This window comes from Cotesia glomerata, linkage group LG2 (assembly GCF_020080835.1).
Source record: "Cotesia glomerata isolate CgM1 linkage group LG2, MPM_Cglom_v2.3, whole genome shotgun sequence".
Classification (NCBI taxonomy): domain Eukaryota; kingdom Metazoa; phylum Arthropoda; class Insecta; order Hymenoptera; family Braconidae; genus Cotesia; species Cotesia glomerata.
Window position 1 is genome coordinate 21,934,406 of NC_058159.1, and position 15,995 is coordinate 21,950,400.

Below are 15,995 nucleotides of genomic sequence, written 5' to 3' on the forward strand. Positions count from 1 at the left end.
CATTTTATGAAATGTAAAGAATCAAATCTTCGATACGTGACAGTTATTGTATGAATTTTTATAAAATTTTGTAAAATGTAAGGAATCAAATCTTTGATAAAACAGGAGTTTTATAAGGTTTCGTGAAATTTGATGAATTTTCATAAAATTTGAGAAATCAAAATTTTGATCCACGACCAGAGATTTTATGAATTCTCATAAAATTACATAAAATTTTATAAAAATTTACAAAGTATTATAAAAATAAAATATCTATATTCTTCTTCAGAAGTTGCTAATCAATAAAGTCATTACAAAAAAAAAGCGCCATACAGCCATGCTGGAGATGGAAGGTCGATTTCAACTTTAAAAAAATTCTGTCGAGTAATAAATACTGAAACTTTTAACAATGAAAGAAGTTTTGTTAATTATTTTCAAATCAAACCATCATATGTGTTTATTTTTCATTATTTGAACATTCACAATTTTTATGATTTTTGTAATTTTAAAAATTTTTAAATGCCTACTAATCCTAAACTAGTCGACCAATTGTGCCCATCTTGGAACTCATTTGAGGTGATTGTCTGAAGTATATGTGTGTCTAATTTCATTTAGATCCGTTAAGAACTGTAGGCATAATCGTGGCAATATACCGCGTTATATTACATATACATAAATTTTAGTGATAAATGAATTTCTCATATGTCACATGGATATTTCTATCATGTTAATAAAAAAAAAATTCCCATGTTACCATTGGAAAAATTTCTATGTTAACATTGGAAAAATTCCTATGTTAACATAGGAATTTTTCCAATGAACATAGGAATTTTTCCTATGCAAAAATAGGAAAAATCCCTATGTTTTTTTCTCCGTGTGGTGTTTGGTGGTTTTATACACCCGGATCGTGATTTTCGGAAGGGAGTTAAATTTTGTTATTGGTCTAAAATTGCAAATTTGACAGAACGTGGACAGTGTGCTCATTTCTTAATCGAGGTGTTGTCCGAGTAATTGTCGAAATTTATAAAGTGCAAGCGTTGCACTTTTCGTCGACAGGGGAGAGACCCTGTGTGTTATATAAGGCAACGCCAGATATAACATAAGGAAGGTCAAAAATAAAAGCAAATGGAACAAATGTATAGGCTGATTAATTAACAATGGAATTGTTTTTGTTGAAGATTGTGTCACATGAGTCATTTTTACTGTGATCCAGCTAGAAGAATTAATTTATTAAGTAAGAATGAATTTTTAGTAAAATTGGATATTGGTGGAAGTCAATTTATAAGTTTACTCGATTAATTATATTATACATCCATCTTTTAGAAACTTTTTTGTTATTTTCATTAATAACTGATAATCATTCATTCCAGATAACATGACTTCATTTATCCGAGAATAACTAACCTCATCACAGAAAAAAAAGATACCATAGTTTTAACAATATTCGTAAAATTAGGTAAGTTCATGTGGTAAAATTTCCCGGCTGTTAAATGATACTGCTTGTTTAATCTTTGAATAATATATACAATATCCTTACGCATGCTAATGGAAAAATCATACCAACAACAATCATAAACGGAAATACACGATTCTTCAACTTTTGATGACAGTTTTTCGCCTGCGTAGCAATATATAAATATTTGAGCCGAAAAATATAAAATTGTTCCAGTAGCGTCTTGAAAAACCATTCTCATATTATCGTTCTTGAGCGCTACGAATATCATTATTACTGAAACAATAAATATCATTCATGTTAGAAGTACTATTTTTTTAATATTATTAATTTGCGTTAATTGATAATTTGAGTGTATAATTTAATCCAACAGAAAAAACCAAGTTGAATGGTTGAGGTTTATTTTTTCATCTTTCGTGCTAAAAGATAAATAGTTTCCGATAGTCCGTAATAAATCTTCAAAATATATCATCACTCAATAAAAACTCTTGGCTTTATATATGTTGAATACTGCATTCATGTATAAGAAACATACATTCCTAAATAAACAATTAAAACTATCAGCAGATTAACACTTTACTTTCATTCATGCACATGCACCTCTTTTTGAGAACTACATCTATATCCTGTTAATTATTATGTCTGATTGATATACTGTCATTAAAGCTATAATCGAACATTTTCATAATTTTCTGTTAGAAAATAAAATTTTGGTTATTTAACGGCATTTAATATTATTTGAGCTGAAAATCGGAAACTATTTAAAATTTGTGCAATCAGATATAATATTCTTTTGAATTTGATAACTGTCTTTATTGTTACATGGAAAAAAATAAATAGTAAATGCAATATGATGCAGTCTTGGTAAATGAACATGATGAAATCATTTTGCAGCCACATGATTTGTCATGTTTCGGCTACATGATTTTTCATGTTACGGTAACATGAGAAAATCATGTGGCAGCAACATGATTTTCATGTAGCCTTAATAGCATAAAATTAAGCTGCAACAACTAAATATTTATACTTCAGAAACATTATTTATTATAAAGTAACTAGGTTTTTTAGGATTTATAATATTGCAGATGAAAATAAGAGTAAATTATCGATGATACAATTTGTGAACGATATCTTTGTTTATTCAAATTATATACAATTTTTATCGCCAATAGCTTTGGTTTGTGATAAAATTAATTAAATTATTATTAATTTTAAAGAAATTATTCCGATCCTGACATTGAATTAAATTGATGTATTGTAATCCGAGGACCAAGGATCATGAAATAAGTTAATACTAGATTTTTATTTTAGCGCCACGTTTCGAAGTTTATTATTAATTGTTATTATTTTCAAATTAAGTGTCTTGTTGCAACATAATTCAAGCCTTCGTTTTTTTTTTATCAATAGACAAGGTACAATTGGAGGTAAAAGATTGAGGTTCCTTACACAATTAGCGTGACTATTTATTTTTACATTCCAAGCATGATAATGACGATCGAATGCTATCGGTGTTATACCATACATAACAAGAAAAACATCGTTCGCTATTGCATAAATTTTGTAAATTGTTCCAAACTGCGGTCCATCACTTTTGGCTGATGCGCGTATATCAAATGCAGCTTGACTTCGCGAAGTTAAAAAAGATCGCTGTTTTATTGCGCATGCGCAGTTGAAATGCTGAGTGATTGGTTCACATTTGAATAAATTTTCCCGCGGAGCTTTTTTTGAAAAAATTTTATTCTTTTCTATTTAAAAAAAAAATTTTACTACGTACTAATGTTTTTGACTAAACAAAAATTGTCAAAAAAATAACATAATTCATTTAAGCAAAAATATCGTTTACAAATGATTTAATTTGATAATCTACTCTAATTTTCATCTGCAATATTATAAATCCGAAAAAATCTGGTTGGTTGATAATAAATAATTTTTCTGAACCATAAATATTTAGTTGTTGCAGCTTAATTTTATGCTATTAAGGCTACATGAATATCATGTTGTGGTAGCATGAGAAAATCATGTGGCAGCAACATGATTGTCATGTAGCCGAAACATGATAAATCATGTTGCTACCACACGATTTTCTCATGTTGCAGCCATATGATTTGTTATGTTTCGGCTACATGAAAATCATGTTGCAGCCACATGATTTTCTCATGCTACCGCAGCATGATTTTCATGTCGCCGAAACATGACAAATCATGTGGCTGCAATATGATTTCATCATTTTCATTTACCAAGACTGCATCATGTTGCATTTACTATTTATTTTTTTCCGTGTATGTCACCAAACTCGCACTTGAATATAATATACCGTATCGCACCTGTTATATTTTAAACTAGTAAAAAGTTATTTGATAATTTTACTCATTATATTTAAATGGATCCCACTTATGATCAGAACTGCCAGTGTTGTATAATTAAAAGATTCGCGAAGTTTATCCATCATGTCTAATAGATGCTTTTGACGATAAATAATCTTATAAAAATAATCACGTTTAAAAACTCCCTTTCGGTCGACGAAAAAATTTTTAATATTCATATTGTTAATCTCAATTTGCCCACATATATGTGATGCCAAAACGAGAAAATATAAATCAATTCCACAACTAGTGATATTATATACTATAAATTCAACAGTGCGACATGCAAAACGAATCAAATAGATAACAGTCGGTATATCTGCTAAATTCCAGCAATCTGAACTCATAGGCGTAGTACGCACATATATAGTTGCATTATCATCTGTTATAATGGTATGAGGAATACTCTCTATAACGAACTTTGATGTGTACAGCAACAACGGAGTCAATATTCCATAAAATAACATTCCATTCCATGATGAATTTTCACGCATTATGTTTTTTGATTTTTCGTCTTCGACTTTCCACCAATCATCAACCACATTTAAAACAATATATAAAATATTTTTGTGATTTACATTTAGAAGAGATATTTTTATTAGAGCAGCTACTGTGCCAAATGTTATTCCAAATAGAGAAGCTATTTCATAACTTGTACCACAATGATCTAGTAGCTCATTAATGAGTATAATTCCTGATGATATCTAGAATTAAAATAATTATATTAATGTTTTAAAGTCTCTAACATGATATTAAAATATTTCTAACGTAGTATGGAGATGTATTTTATATATAAGGCATTCCATGCTCATTTAGACTATTCGAAAAATTTTAACTTTTAATGTAAAAACAAAATTATCAAAATCGAATTTCAAACTGTTCAAACTCTTTAATTTAACGTAAATTTACCAAATAGACATATAATAAAAAAATACGGATTTTCCAAAAGATATTCCTCGGTTCCAAGGGCCACGAACATATTATTTTCATTATATATCTGTATAATCCAATAGCTTTCATTGATTCTTCTGTCCATTTTATTGTTTCACTTTCTGTCATTTTGCCCTTCATTGTCAAAATTGAACTGAATATTATTTAAGCGCTTGCATCATGCAGACGACAGAGAATAGTAATTTATTAATGACATTATATAGGATATTATGTATTATTCATAGTCGGATCGGTGTAACCCCTGCAGTAGTAATGATGGTTCATATCTCGGATTATCAATATTTAATTAGAATATATTTGCTTATTTATTTCTATATAAAATATTCTTGGGAACAATATCAATTTATGTATATACATTAATTTTATATTTAGAAGATGCGCATTGGTAAAACTTATTTTTCGTCGACAAACACTTCATATTTATGTCATCAATTATATTACTGGGTAGTATACAATAGAAAATACATACCACATGTATGTTCTTACATACAGTAGAGTTATCTGATTTTTTATTCTCCAACTTTGAGATTTTTCATTTCTTACCAAAAAGTGAAGCGCTTGTACTTTTACAACCATATCTTCTGTCAGCAGATACGTAACTACAATTTAATCAATTCATAGTTTTTATTTTTAGAGATTGAAAAGAAAGTTTTTCTAATTTTACATGTGTACGTGTGTTCAAGGTGCATAAACAAGGCGTAAAACTTACGGAGCCAATGATTGACAAGACTAATGTGCATTAATTTTTTATAAATAAATTTATTAAAGGTGCATTGCAATTTAATTATTATTGACTTATCTCTATTTAGAAGAAAGAAAAAAAACAAATTAAAAATAAAAAAAAAATTCTTGTTCATTTTTTTTTTTTTACATATTAAGTCCGAATGTGAAACAAGAATTCCGGTAATTGTTCATATTTCGGACTTCATCTACTATGGGCATGAATAATCGGAATATTAACTTCTGATTTTCAACTTCCCGCTAAGAAAATTAAAAATTTTCGAAAATCGGGAAGTTATTGTTTTTACCCCGATTTTCGAGTTTTCATCAGATCTCGACGTTTTGAGGTCCTAGAAACTCGAGTCAAAATTTAGAGCCCATTTAAAACCTTCTAAAGTCGGATCTTGTTTAAGTAGGTCCGGTTTTGGTCCCACAAGCGCTACAAATTTCCGTTTTCGGCGCTTTAGGGTTCAAAATCGGACCTGATGAAAATAAAAATTAGATCCGATTTTGAACTCCTGAGTCCTCTTTTATTGTTATTTTTTTATGAATTAATTTTAATTCTCTTAGTTGCCACGACCGGCCCATGCCTGGTTACCAGGACTGTGCCCTAGTCAATTTCCAAGTCTGCCTCATGCTATTTGATAAGAAATAATAGAAAAATTAATTTTTTAAGCGTCATTTTTTTTTATTTGATTTTAGATATAGAGCTAACGCAAATTCAGACTGTTTGACTCTTATTTAAACCTAACTTTCGCTAATCATAGAAATAAAGTGAAAATCGCATCCGTCTTATCCGAGATTCGAACCCGAGCCGCGCGCTTGCTAGACCGATACCTAACCCTTACACTATACGACCGATGAGCTACTACACATCTCATCATTCTCATAAGCTAAATCTGTATAATGATGAAGTGTGACGGTTTAATATTTATATAATTAATGTTATTTAATATTGTGTTTTGATGAAAATTAACTATTTTTTACACATGGTTATTAATTAAAAAAAATGCAAAAGTCAAGTCCTTATATTACTCTAGACTGTGTACATCATGTTGTGGATTTTCAATATTTTATTATAAATTTTAATATTTAAAATTATCAATATTAAAAATTTAACTGTACATTATTAAATTTTAATTTTTTTAAAGACCATATTAATTTTGACGATATGTAATTGTTTTGGTTGAATAATAAATTTTCAATTTTAGCATTTGCTAACAAATATTGGTTAAACAATAAATTTTTACAACTTTAAAGAAATTCATTGTATCGAATCAAGACGAAAAATTCTTGAATCAAATAAAATTCATTTGAACCAATATAAATTTCTTAGTTTAAGAATTTTTCTCTTCAGATCAAGAAGAAAGATTTTTTTCAGTTAATAAATTTAATTTTTTAATTATTGATGAAAATTTTAATTAAATAATTGATAGAAAAATCAATTTTTAATAAATATAATTTTCGTGTCATTTGAATTCTCCGAGCTCAAAAATCTGATAGAAGTTTAATAAAACACTATTTTTTGAATTTTTAAACTGTAATAACTTTTGAATGAATGAACCGATTTCTACACGGTTGGCGGTATTCGACACAGTTTTTAAAGTCTTACAAAGAATCTTTCAGTTTAAATTAATCGAACTAGGAATTTCGAAGTAATTCTGAAAAAATACTTTTTTTGGTTTTCTTTCGACAACGATAACTGACTAACGAATCAACTGGTTTTGACCGGGCTGGCTGCGATCAACATGGTTTTTTGATGTTAAGAGCTGATTAGTTTTTAGAATCAATCGGTAAATCCGTGTAAAAGATATTCCAAAAAAACCACGTTTGAAAATAATTTTTTTTGTAATTTTTTTGAGGTTTCTCACTTTTCTCAATTTTTTAATTTCGATAGACACAAAAAAATTAATACCATAAACTCAGTAAAAGGCCAAAAAAAGTAAGACAAGTTGAAAAACTCATATGATAAACATTTTCTGAAGGTGGCCCATTTTGCCCCACATTTTTAAATTTTTATTTTCAAGAAACAGAAAAAATTAATGTCAAATACTTGGCAAAGGACTAAAAAAAACGTAAAACCAGAGAAAAACATTAAGTATTTCAACATTTTTGTCTTCATAGGTCCATTTTGCCTCATCCCCCTTCTCTTACTTAATGATTAATTAACTTTAGATTTTCCATTGAATGGCCAAGGCTAAGTTATCCAGTCTTGACCCAAGCCTAGCACACCATTGAATAGCCATGGCAGAGCTAGATGAGCCAGTCTTGGTTCACCGAAGAAACGGCCGAGACTCTTGCTCCAAAAAATTAAATATCTCGATAGAAGTAAATTTTCATTAACATTTTTATTGATTAACATGTCAAATGGGAAGATCAAATAATATTGAATCATTTTTTTTCATTCAATATGTATAATTGCACGCTAAAATAATATAAAATGGGTATCAAATATTTTCGAGAAAAATTTTCTCAAGGTGAGAAAATTTTTTTCTCAGCTGAAGTAAGTGGCGCTGCTTCCCTAAAGTATCTAAAAATCTTGATCAAATGCAAAAATTTATTGTAACAAGTATTTATGATAATTTGAAATACAACTTCGGCCTTCCTTCAGGCACCTGAAAATTTTTTTGAGCCAAGAATTTTGTTCTCCAGTCAAGAAATTTTTTCAATCATGCTTGAAGCGGTGGAGATACGCCCGGAAACAGCCGTGTCCTGATAACATCTGTGTAAGATAATAGTTGACCTCACCGTGACTCCGGTTTAGCCAAACGTTGATCCTTGGTATGAGACGATGCGTCCACCTACCCTTCACTGTGGCATCCCACTGTAGTTGCCATCTACTTATGCTCCTCTGCCGCTCTTCTGTTCCAAGCTCCTCAGCGCTTAGTGTGGTCGACTTCTTTCGTTGGTAAAGGATCCGTCTTTCCTCAGCTAAGACTCTGAGAGGCAAAGTTCCGGAAATGACACACACTGCTTCCATAGATATTGTGCGGAAGGCACTTGCTACTCTTAAGGCACTCAGACAGTAGACTGGTCCAGCCTTTCTCCATGATTCTTGCTTTTCTAGTGCGTCCGCCCAGATAGATATTCCGTAAGTGAGCACTGATGTGACTACAGATGATAGTAGTAGTCTTCTGCTCTGCTTTGGGCCTCCGACGTTTGGCATCAGTCGTGCTAAGCTAGCTACCACTGCTGATGCTTTTGCACTCACGTGTTCGACTTGCTGCTTAAAGTTGAGTTGGGCATCAAGCATCACTCCCAGATATCGGATATATGGTTGTGATATGATTTCTTGTTCTCCGACTTTCAGTTTTATGGTCTCTATCACTTTTCTGCTGGTAATAAGCACAGCCTCAGTCTTCTGTTTAGCCATTTGTAGATTCATTGAATCCATCCACCGGTTAACTTTCTCAAAGGTGATACCGAACATGTGGTTTATCTCATCTAGGTGTTTCGCAACGATTACGACAGCTACATCGTCTGCATATGCAACAAGCTTGACACTTCTTGGAAGAGTCAGTCTCAGCAGGCCATCATACATGACATTCCACAGAAGTGGACCCAGAACAGAACCCTGGGGTACACCTCCGGTAATACCGTACTTTTTTGGACCATTTTTCGTGTCGTATCTCAGGATTCTGTCCGTGAAGTAGCTAGCCACTATCCTACGTAGGTATCCTGGTACGTTTTTCTCTTCCAAGGCTTGCATAATGCAGTCCCAGTTGGCGGAGTTGAAGGCATTTTTGATGTCCAGAGTGGCCACCAGGCAGTACTTCTTCGCTCCACCCTTCCATCTGATCCCTTCGATTGCCTCCTTGGCCGTTGCAACAACCAAGTTGATTGCGTCCAGGGTTGATCGTCCTTTCCGAAAACCATACTGGTTGTCTGCCAGGAGTGGATCGACAACTGCTTCTATTCTTTGGTGGATTATACGCTCAAGTATCTTACCTGCCGTGTCTAACATACAAAGTGGTCGATAAGATGACGGTTCTTCTGGTGGCTTTTTCCCTTTTGGAAGTAGTACTAGTCGTTGCTGCTTCCACTTCCGAGGGAAAATCTCTTCCTTGAGGCATGTGTCGTAGACGTCCAGGAACAATGATGGCACTGCTTTTATAGTTGTTTTTAAAGCAATATTGGGGACTCCGTCCAATCCCGGCGCTTTATTGTTCCCTACACGATTACAAGCCTCCATCAGTTCTCCCTCCGTGACAGATGGAATGTCATCCATTTCATTCTGCGCTAATAGGTAGTTAAACTTGCTTTGTTCGGGGAACAACGCGTTTACGATCTTCTGTAGGAGTTGAGGACACGTGGGTGATGGCATTAGCTGGTTTTTAAGATGGGTCATGACCACCTTATACGGCCTACCCCACAGATCTCTGTCCACCTCGTTGATGAGCTCCTTCCAGCATTTTCTTTTGCTATCTTTGATGGCTTTGTTCAGGGATCGACGGGCTTTTTTGTACTCTGCGACCAGCTCCACAGAGTTAGGTCGTCGGTAGCCACGCTGAGATATTCTTCTCTTCTGATGACACTCTTTACGAAGGGCGCTGATGTGGTCGTTCCACCAGTGAACGGAAGGTCTTGTGTTTATGCCACGTCTACGAGACATACTGGCGTCACACGCCTGGGTCACTCTTTTCATCAGGTCCTTGGTCTTCTCTTCTGCGCAGCCCGCGATAATCTGGTCACTATTGAGAGCTACTAACAATGCCCTTGGGTCAAGAGTTTTTACCTTCCAACCAATGGTGTTAAGTTGCTTTTAGGTCTTCTCGGGCTCTGGGCGTTTAATATTTCCCAGAGAATCGCGTTGTGGTCGCTGGCTGTGTAGGTATCCATCACCTTCCAGTTGATATTACCTCTGGTGAGGCTGCCACTGACGAAAGTGAGATCTACAATAGAACTTGTGTCTCCTTTGGTGTAGGTTGGTGTGTCACCATTGTTGAGCAGTACTACATCTAATGTAGAAAAGGCTTCTAGTAATTCCTTTCCTCGCGCGTTTGTATTCTTACTACCCCAGTCTACTGCCCAGGCGTTGAAGTCCCCAGCTATTGCCACTGGGTGGTAATGCTTCGCGTCCTCGGTAAGTCGATCCAGAAATGCGGTGAATTCGACAGTAGAGAGGCTAGGTGGTGCGTAACAGCTATAGAAGCGGATGCCCTCTACTGATACTGCTACAAAGCCGGCATTGCTGTTGTCGACTGCATTTTGGAAAGGGAGCTTGCCACATGACCAGATGACAGCTTTGGATGTGCTGTCAGATTCCCAGGGTTGGGTACTCAGGTGTTTATATGGCTCTGCTATCAGTACCAAGTCAAGCTCTAGTTCTCGCACGGATTGCATGAGCAGGTCATGCGCTGCCTCACAATGGTTGAGATTGAGCTGCAGTATCCTCATGCTTGTTTGTTCGTCAACTTCTGGAGTGCATCCTGAAATAACGGGCACTTATGGGTACCGGCATGGTGGGCAACATTCTCTGCACTTTCAATCTCAGCACATAATGCATATTTGGCGGGATTTTTACAATCAGCAATCTTGTGCCCTTCTTGTCCGCACCTGATGCAAAGCTTCGACCGGTCCACCTTGCTTTTGCACTGGGATCCATGATGTCCGAAATGCCAGCATTTAAAGCATTGAATAGGTCTCTTCGTTGTCCTTATTCGGCAATTAACCCAACCAATCCGGATTTTGCTACTTCCATCCAGTAGTTTCTGTGCTGTTGCTGCTGGTAGAATTACTGTGGCAATTTGAGTACCTCTATAGGCCTTACGGATCTTGATTGCCTCTAGTGGTATCTCACAGTTATCTCCAGCTTCCTCCTGTAGGGCACCCTGGATGTGATCCTTAGTTGTGTCTTCATCGACGTCTCGGATCTCAATTACCTCCTGTGGTCCTTTGCAGGTTACTTTTGCGTCTTCTTTCAGAATGTCTGCAATGGTCTTTCTCAATGTTTGGCCTTTGTCGGTGCTCTTTCTCGAAAGAGTTATCAGCATATCTCCAGCATTGGTCTTATGGATCTTCTCTACCGTACTGCGGACCTGGTCGTCAGGGACGTCCTGTTTTATTCGACGCAGGATCTCGGCGTACTTTGCTTTCTCTGTCAGCCGAATGATGAGGGCATCCGGTCTGATCCATTTCCGCGGTTTCTTTCGCTTGGGTTCAGGTCGGGGCTCCTTTGACGTCTGTTTTGAGAGCATCTCTTTCTTCTGTCGCTTTAGCTCTTGCTTGGACTGAACTTTTTGCCAGACTGACGCTTTTTCCTGTTCGTCGCTTCGCCCTGCCGCTCCTTGTGGAGGGCTTTTCTTCAAATCCTTTTTCTTCATGGCTTGGCTGATTGTTGGGTCAGGAGAAGGTCGATTTTTTCTCTTACCTGACTTGTTGCTGGCTTCACTTTTGTCTTCCGCGACTGATTCACCGTCACCTTCAGCTCCGGTGTCCATTGCTTCGTCAGTCACGTCGATAGCCTGACAGTCTTTTTCCGGTGTAGCATGGGATATGCGCTGCAATGATGAGCGCCACTCCTCGTCCAGCTTCTCAAACCTTTGAAGGGCGTTAGTTACACCAGTCATCTTGGATTTAATCTCTTTGTGAATGTTGACCTTTGGTTGAACGAAATCATTCAACTCACTGATCAGCTTTTCAAGGCGTTTGATCGCTTGCGAACGCTTCATTTCAGCGCTTGCGTCAATCGCTGCTTGTTGGGCATGTAGCCCGTTTCCACTTTTGTTTGTTTCCTTTGAATTACTCATACTTTTTAATTTACCAGCGCATCGTACGGAGTGGAGCGGGTTGCCATAACTAGGAACGGGTGTACCCTCGGAGATAGTACTCCTACCCCAGTTCCCTGAGGCCTAGCCGACACTTAGCCAGTCCCGGAATACACGGACGGACTAGACTCGCTCGGAGCGGTGAAGATTCCGATCTCTAACACTCACTGCGTACTTCCTGATCAAGGCCCGAAGTGGCTGGCTCCTGATCCACTGCTGCAACTTACACCTCGGTAGAGCAAGCTCACATCAGCCGTGGCCTGCATCGTCGGAAACTACGATACAGGTTCCGGTCACTCCCAGTGGGTCACAGCAGAGAACGATCGTCTTGTTAGGTCAGTTAGTGCGACCAACCCATTAAAGGGGAGTTTTGTCCACGGGAGCGTATTTTGCTTGGCTCCTACCCACTGTACCTCATCAACTAAGAGATTAAGTGTCATCCAAGGACAGCAAGCGTTCTCCCATCCGCTCGGGGAGACGCGCCCGGTAGCAGTATCTCTTCTGCCCCGAGTGTGTGTGTGTGTGTGTGTGTGTATGTGTATGTGTGTGTGTGTGTGTGTGTGTGTGTGTGTGTGTGTGTGTGTGTGTGTGTGTGTGTGTAGGTATGTAAGTATACCTCTTATAACTTTTAAAAAAAAAATTTTTTTCTCAATGAGGTTTTTTTTGGAATATCTTTTAAACGGCTACACCGATCGATTTCAAAAACTAATCAGCTCTTAACATAAAAAAAACTACGTCGATTGCCGCCAAGCTGGTCAAAATCGGTTGATATTCGATCGTAAGTTATCGATGACGAAAAAAATCCAAAAAAAGTGATTTTTTCGAATTACACCTGAATTTCCGGTCTGATCAATCTGTGTTTGAAAGTATATTATAGAATTTGAAAAACTGCGTCGAATGCTGCCAACCGCGTGAAAATTGGTTCATTCATTCAGAAGTTATTATGCGGTTTAAAAATTCAAAAAATAGTGTTTTATTAAACTCCCATCAGGCTTTAGAGCTCGAAGAACTCAAAAACTTCATACGTGCAATTTTAAGCGATTAGTTGTGGAATTAGCGGGAAGTTGCAGGGATGGCCTTTAGGGTCAACTGTTTCCCTAATTTTTAACTTCCCGCTATGAAAATCTCAGATTTTCAAAAATCGGGAAGTTATTGGTTTTACCCCGTTATTCGAAAATCGAGTTTTCATCAGATCTCGACGTTTTGAGGTCCTAGGAAGCTTCCCTGACTATTCCCGCGAGGGTGTCAATATGTGTGTGTGTGTGTGTGTGTGTGTGTGTGTGTGTGTGTGTGTGTGTGTGTGTGTGTGTGTGTGTGTGTGTGTGTGTGTGTGTGTGTGTGTGTGTGTGTGTGTGTGTGTGTGTGTGTGTGTGTGTGTGTGTGTGTGTGTGTGTGTGTGTGTGTGTGTGTGTGTGTGTGTGTGTGTGTGTGTGTGTGTGTGTGTAAGTATGTGAACCTCTTATAACTTTTGAACGGTTAAACCGATTTCATCGCAGTTGATGCCATTCGAAAGGGCTTGGCCAAACTTAGATTTTGAATACAATTTGGACTGATTCGGACCGATGGATTTCGAAAAATCTAAAAAAAAACTGTAAAAAAAAATTTTTTAAAAAGTGGTTTTTTTAGAATAACTTTTAAACGGCTTTATCAATCAACTCCAAAAACTAATCAGCTCTTAACATCAAAAAACCACGACGATTGCCGCTAATCCGGTCAAAATCGGTTGATTCGTTCGAGAGATATCGTGCAGGAAAGAAAACCCAAAAAAGTGTTTTCTTGAAGAGCTCAAAAACTTGGTAGGTGCAATTTTAAACGCCCAGGTATTAACGGAATTAGCGGGAAGTTGCAGGGATGGCCTTTAAAGTCAACCGTTTTCCTAATTTTTTTTGTCCATTTTGATTATCTTCCCGGCGGATTTATGAATCTGCAATCTAAAGTAATAAAAACAAAATTTTCATGAATATTTTTTAATTTTAAAATTGAAAAAATACCTACTTGTCTTGTTTTTCATCAAAATTTTCAAGGGATTGTTTTACTCGAGTAACATATCGCGTGCCTAATGCCAAAAGAGCGTACACGGGAAGAAAATTATGGGAACTATATTCCTATACCATTATGGGAATGCTTCCCATAATGCTATAGGAATAATTCCTATGCAATTATAGAAACTATTCCTATATCATTATGGGAACTAATCCCATAATATTATAGGAATGGCTCCCATAATGCTATAGGAATCATTCCTATACTATTATAGGAATGGTTTCCATAATTTATGGGAACCATTCCCATAATAGTATAGGAATGGTTCCCACGATATATAGGTTTAAATCCTACACGGAAAAAAAAAATTGGCGGTGCCACATGATACATTTCTGTGGAAGATACATGACTTTCATGTGACAGCAACATGATCTTCATGTGGCAGGCAATAATAGTTAAAACAACAATAATAATTAAATAATAATAATTTATATTATTAAGAGAATAAGAACAATTTTGTCTTCTGGATAGTCATATGATGAAATCGATTTTTTTGGTGAAATTTAGTGTCATTGCAAAGGACTTGACTTGAATTTGTGCCTTTTTCAAGGTTTCATATCATTCTCATCGATAGTCAATTTATGATGATAAGTATTTAGGTTGCATTCGAAAATGCTCTATCTCTAGACATATAATTGAGAAATGACCTTGTATCTTGTGAATTATTGACATTTTTAAAGATATAAGCTCATTCCGACATTACACTCATCGAGACCTTTCATTTGAGTACCCACATCAATTTTTCATATATTTTATATATTTATATATATTATATATTTGTATATATGAAAAATATATCAAAATGCATGTGGGTATACAAATGAAAGCTCTTGATAAGTGTAACATCGGGATGAGCTTATATCTTCAAAAATGTCAATAGTTTACCAGATACAAGGTCATTTCTTCATTATGTATCTAGACACAGAGCATTTTTGAATGCAGCCTAAATTCTTATTATAATAAATTGACTATTGGTGAGAATGATATGAAACTTTGAAAAGGCCCAACTCCAAGCAAAAATCCATTTTATCATATAAATACACTGGCCACAAAATTTTTTTTATTCTCTTAATAATATAGATTATTATTATTAATATTAATATTATTATTATTTAATTATTATTGTTGTTTTAACTATTATTGCATACTACATGAAAATTATGTTGCTGTCACATGAAAATCAATTTTTTTTCCGTGTATATATTATAGAAATTATTTCGAACTCACTCCGCACGAAAATTTGATCTTTATTTTATTTTGAGAACGATTCCCATAATGGTATAGGAATGATTCCTATAATATTCTAGGAATCTTTCCTATACCATTATAGGAATAGTTCCTATAATGATATAGGAACCATTACTATATCATTATGGGAATATTTCCCATAATGATATAGGAACCATTACTATATCACTGTGGGAATATTTCCCATAATATTATGGGAATGGTTCCTATAATTGTATAGAAATCATTCACATAATTATAGGAACCATTCCTATATCATTATGGAAACCATAATTACAGCAGTTAGATAGGGTTCCATTCCAAAAGGGCGTATAAAAAAATTTTTTTGTGCCATTCTTTTTAAAATCGCTCGAAACGTAAAAATCTTCAGAAAAAAAATTTTTGACGTACTAACGCCAAAAGGGCGTATCTTAAGATATACGCCCTTTTGGCTTTAGGAAATTATCGGTCTAAAGCCAAAAGGGCGTATAA

General features: G+C 35.3%; 1 protein-coding gene across 1 annotated transcript; it reads right to left on the reverse strand.

The window, feature by feature from the left end:
* Positions 1 to 1,169: 1,169 nt before the first annotated feature.
* On the reverse strand, positions 1,170 to 11,789 carry LOC123259070. The gene is made up of 4 exons (XM_044719335.1): positions 10,922 to 11,789; positions 5,290 to 5,345; positions 3,800 to 4,499; positions 1,170 to 1,708 (listed from the first exon to the last, which is right to left on the reverse strand). The coding sequence occupies exons 1-4, from the start codon at positions 11,787 to 11,789 to the stop codon at positions 1,365 to 1,367; spliced, it is 1,968 nt and encodes a 655-aa protein (XP_044575270.1). The 3' UTR covers positions 1,170 to 1,364.
* Between the last annotated feature and the right edge of the window lie 4,206 nt (positions 11,790 to 15,995).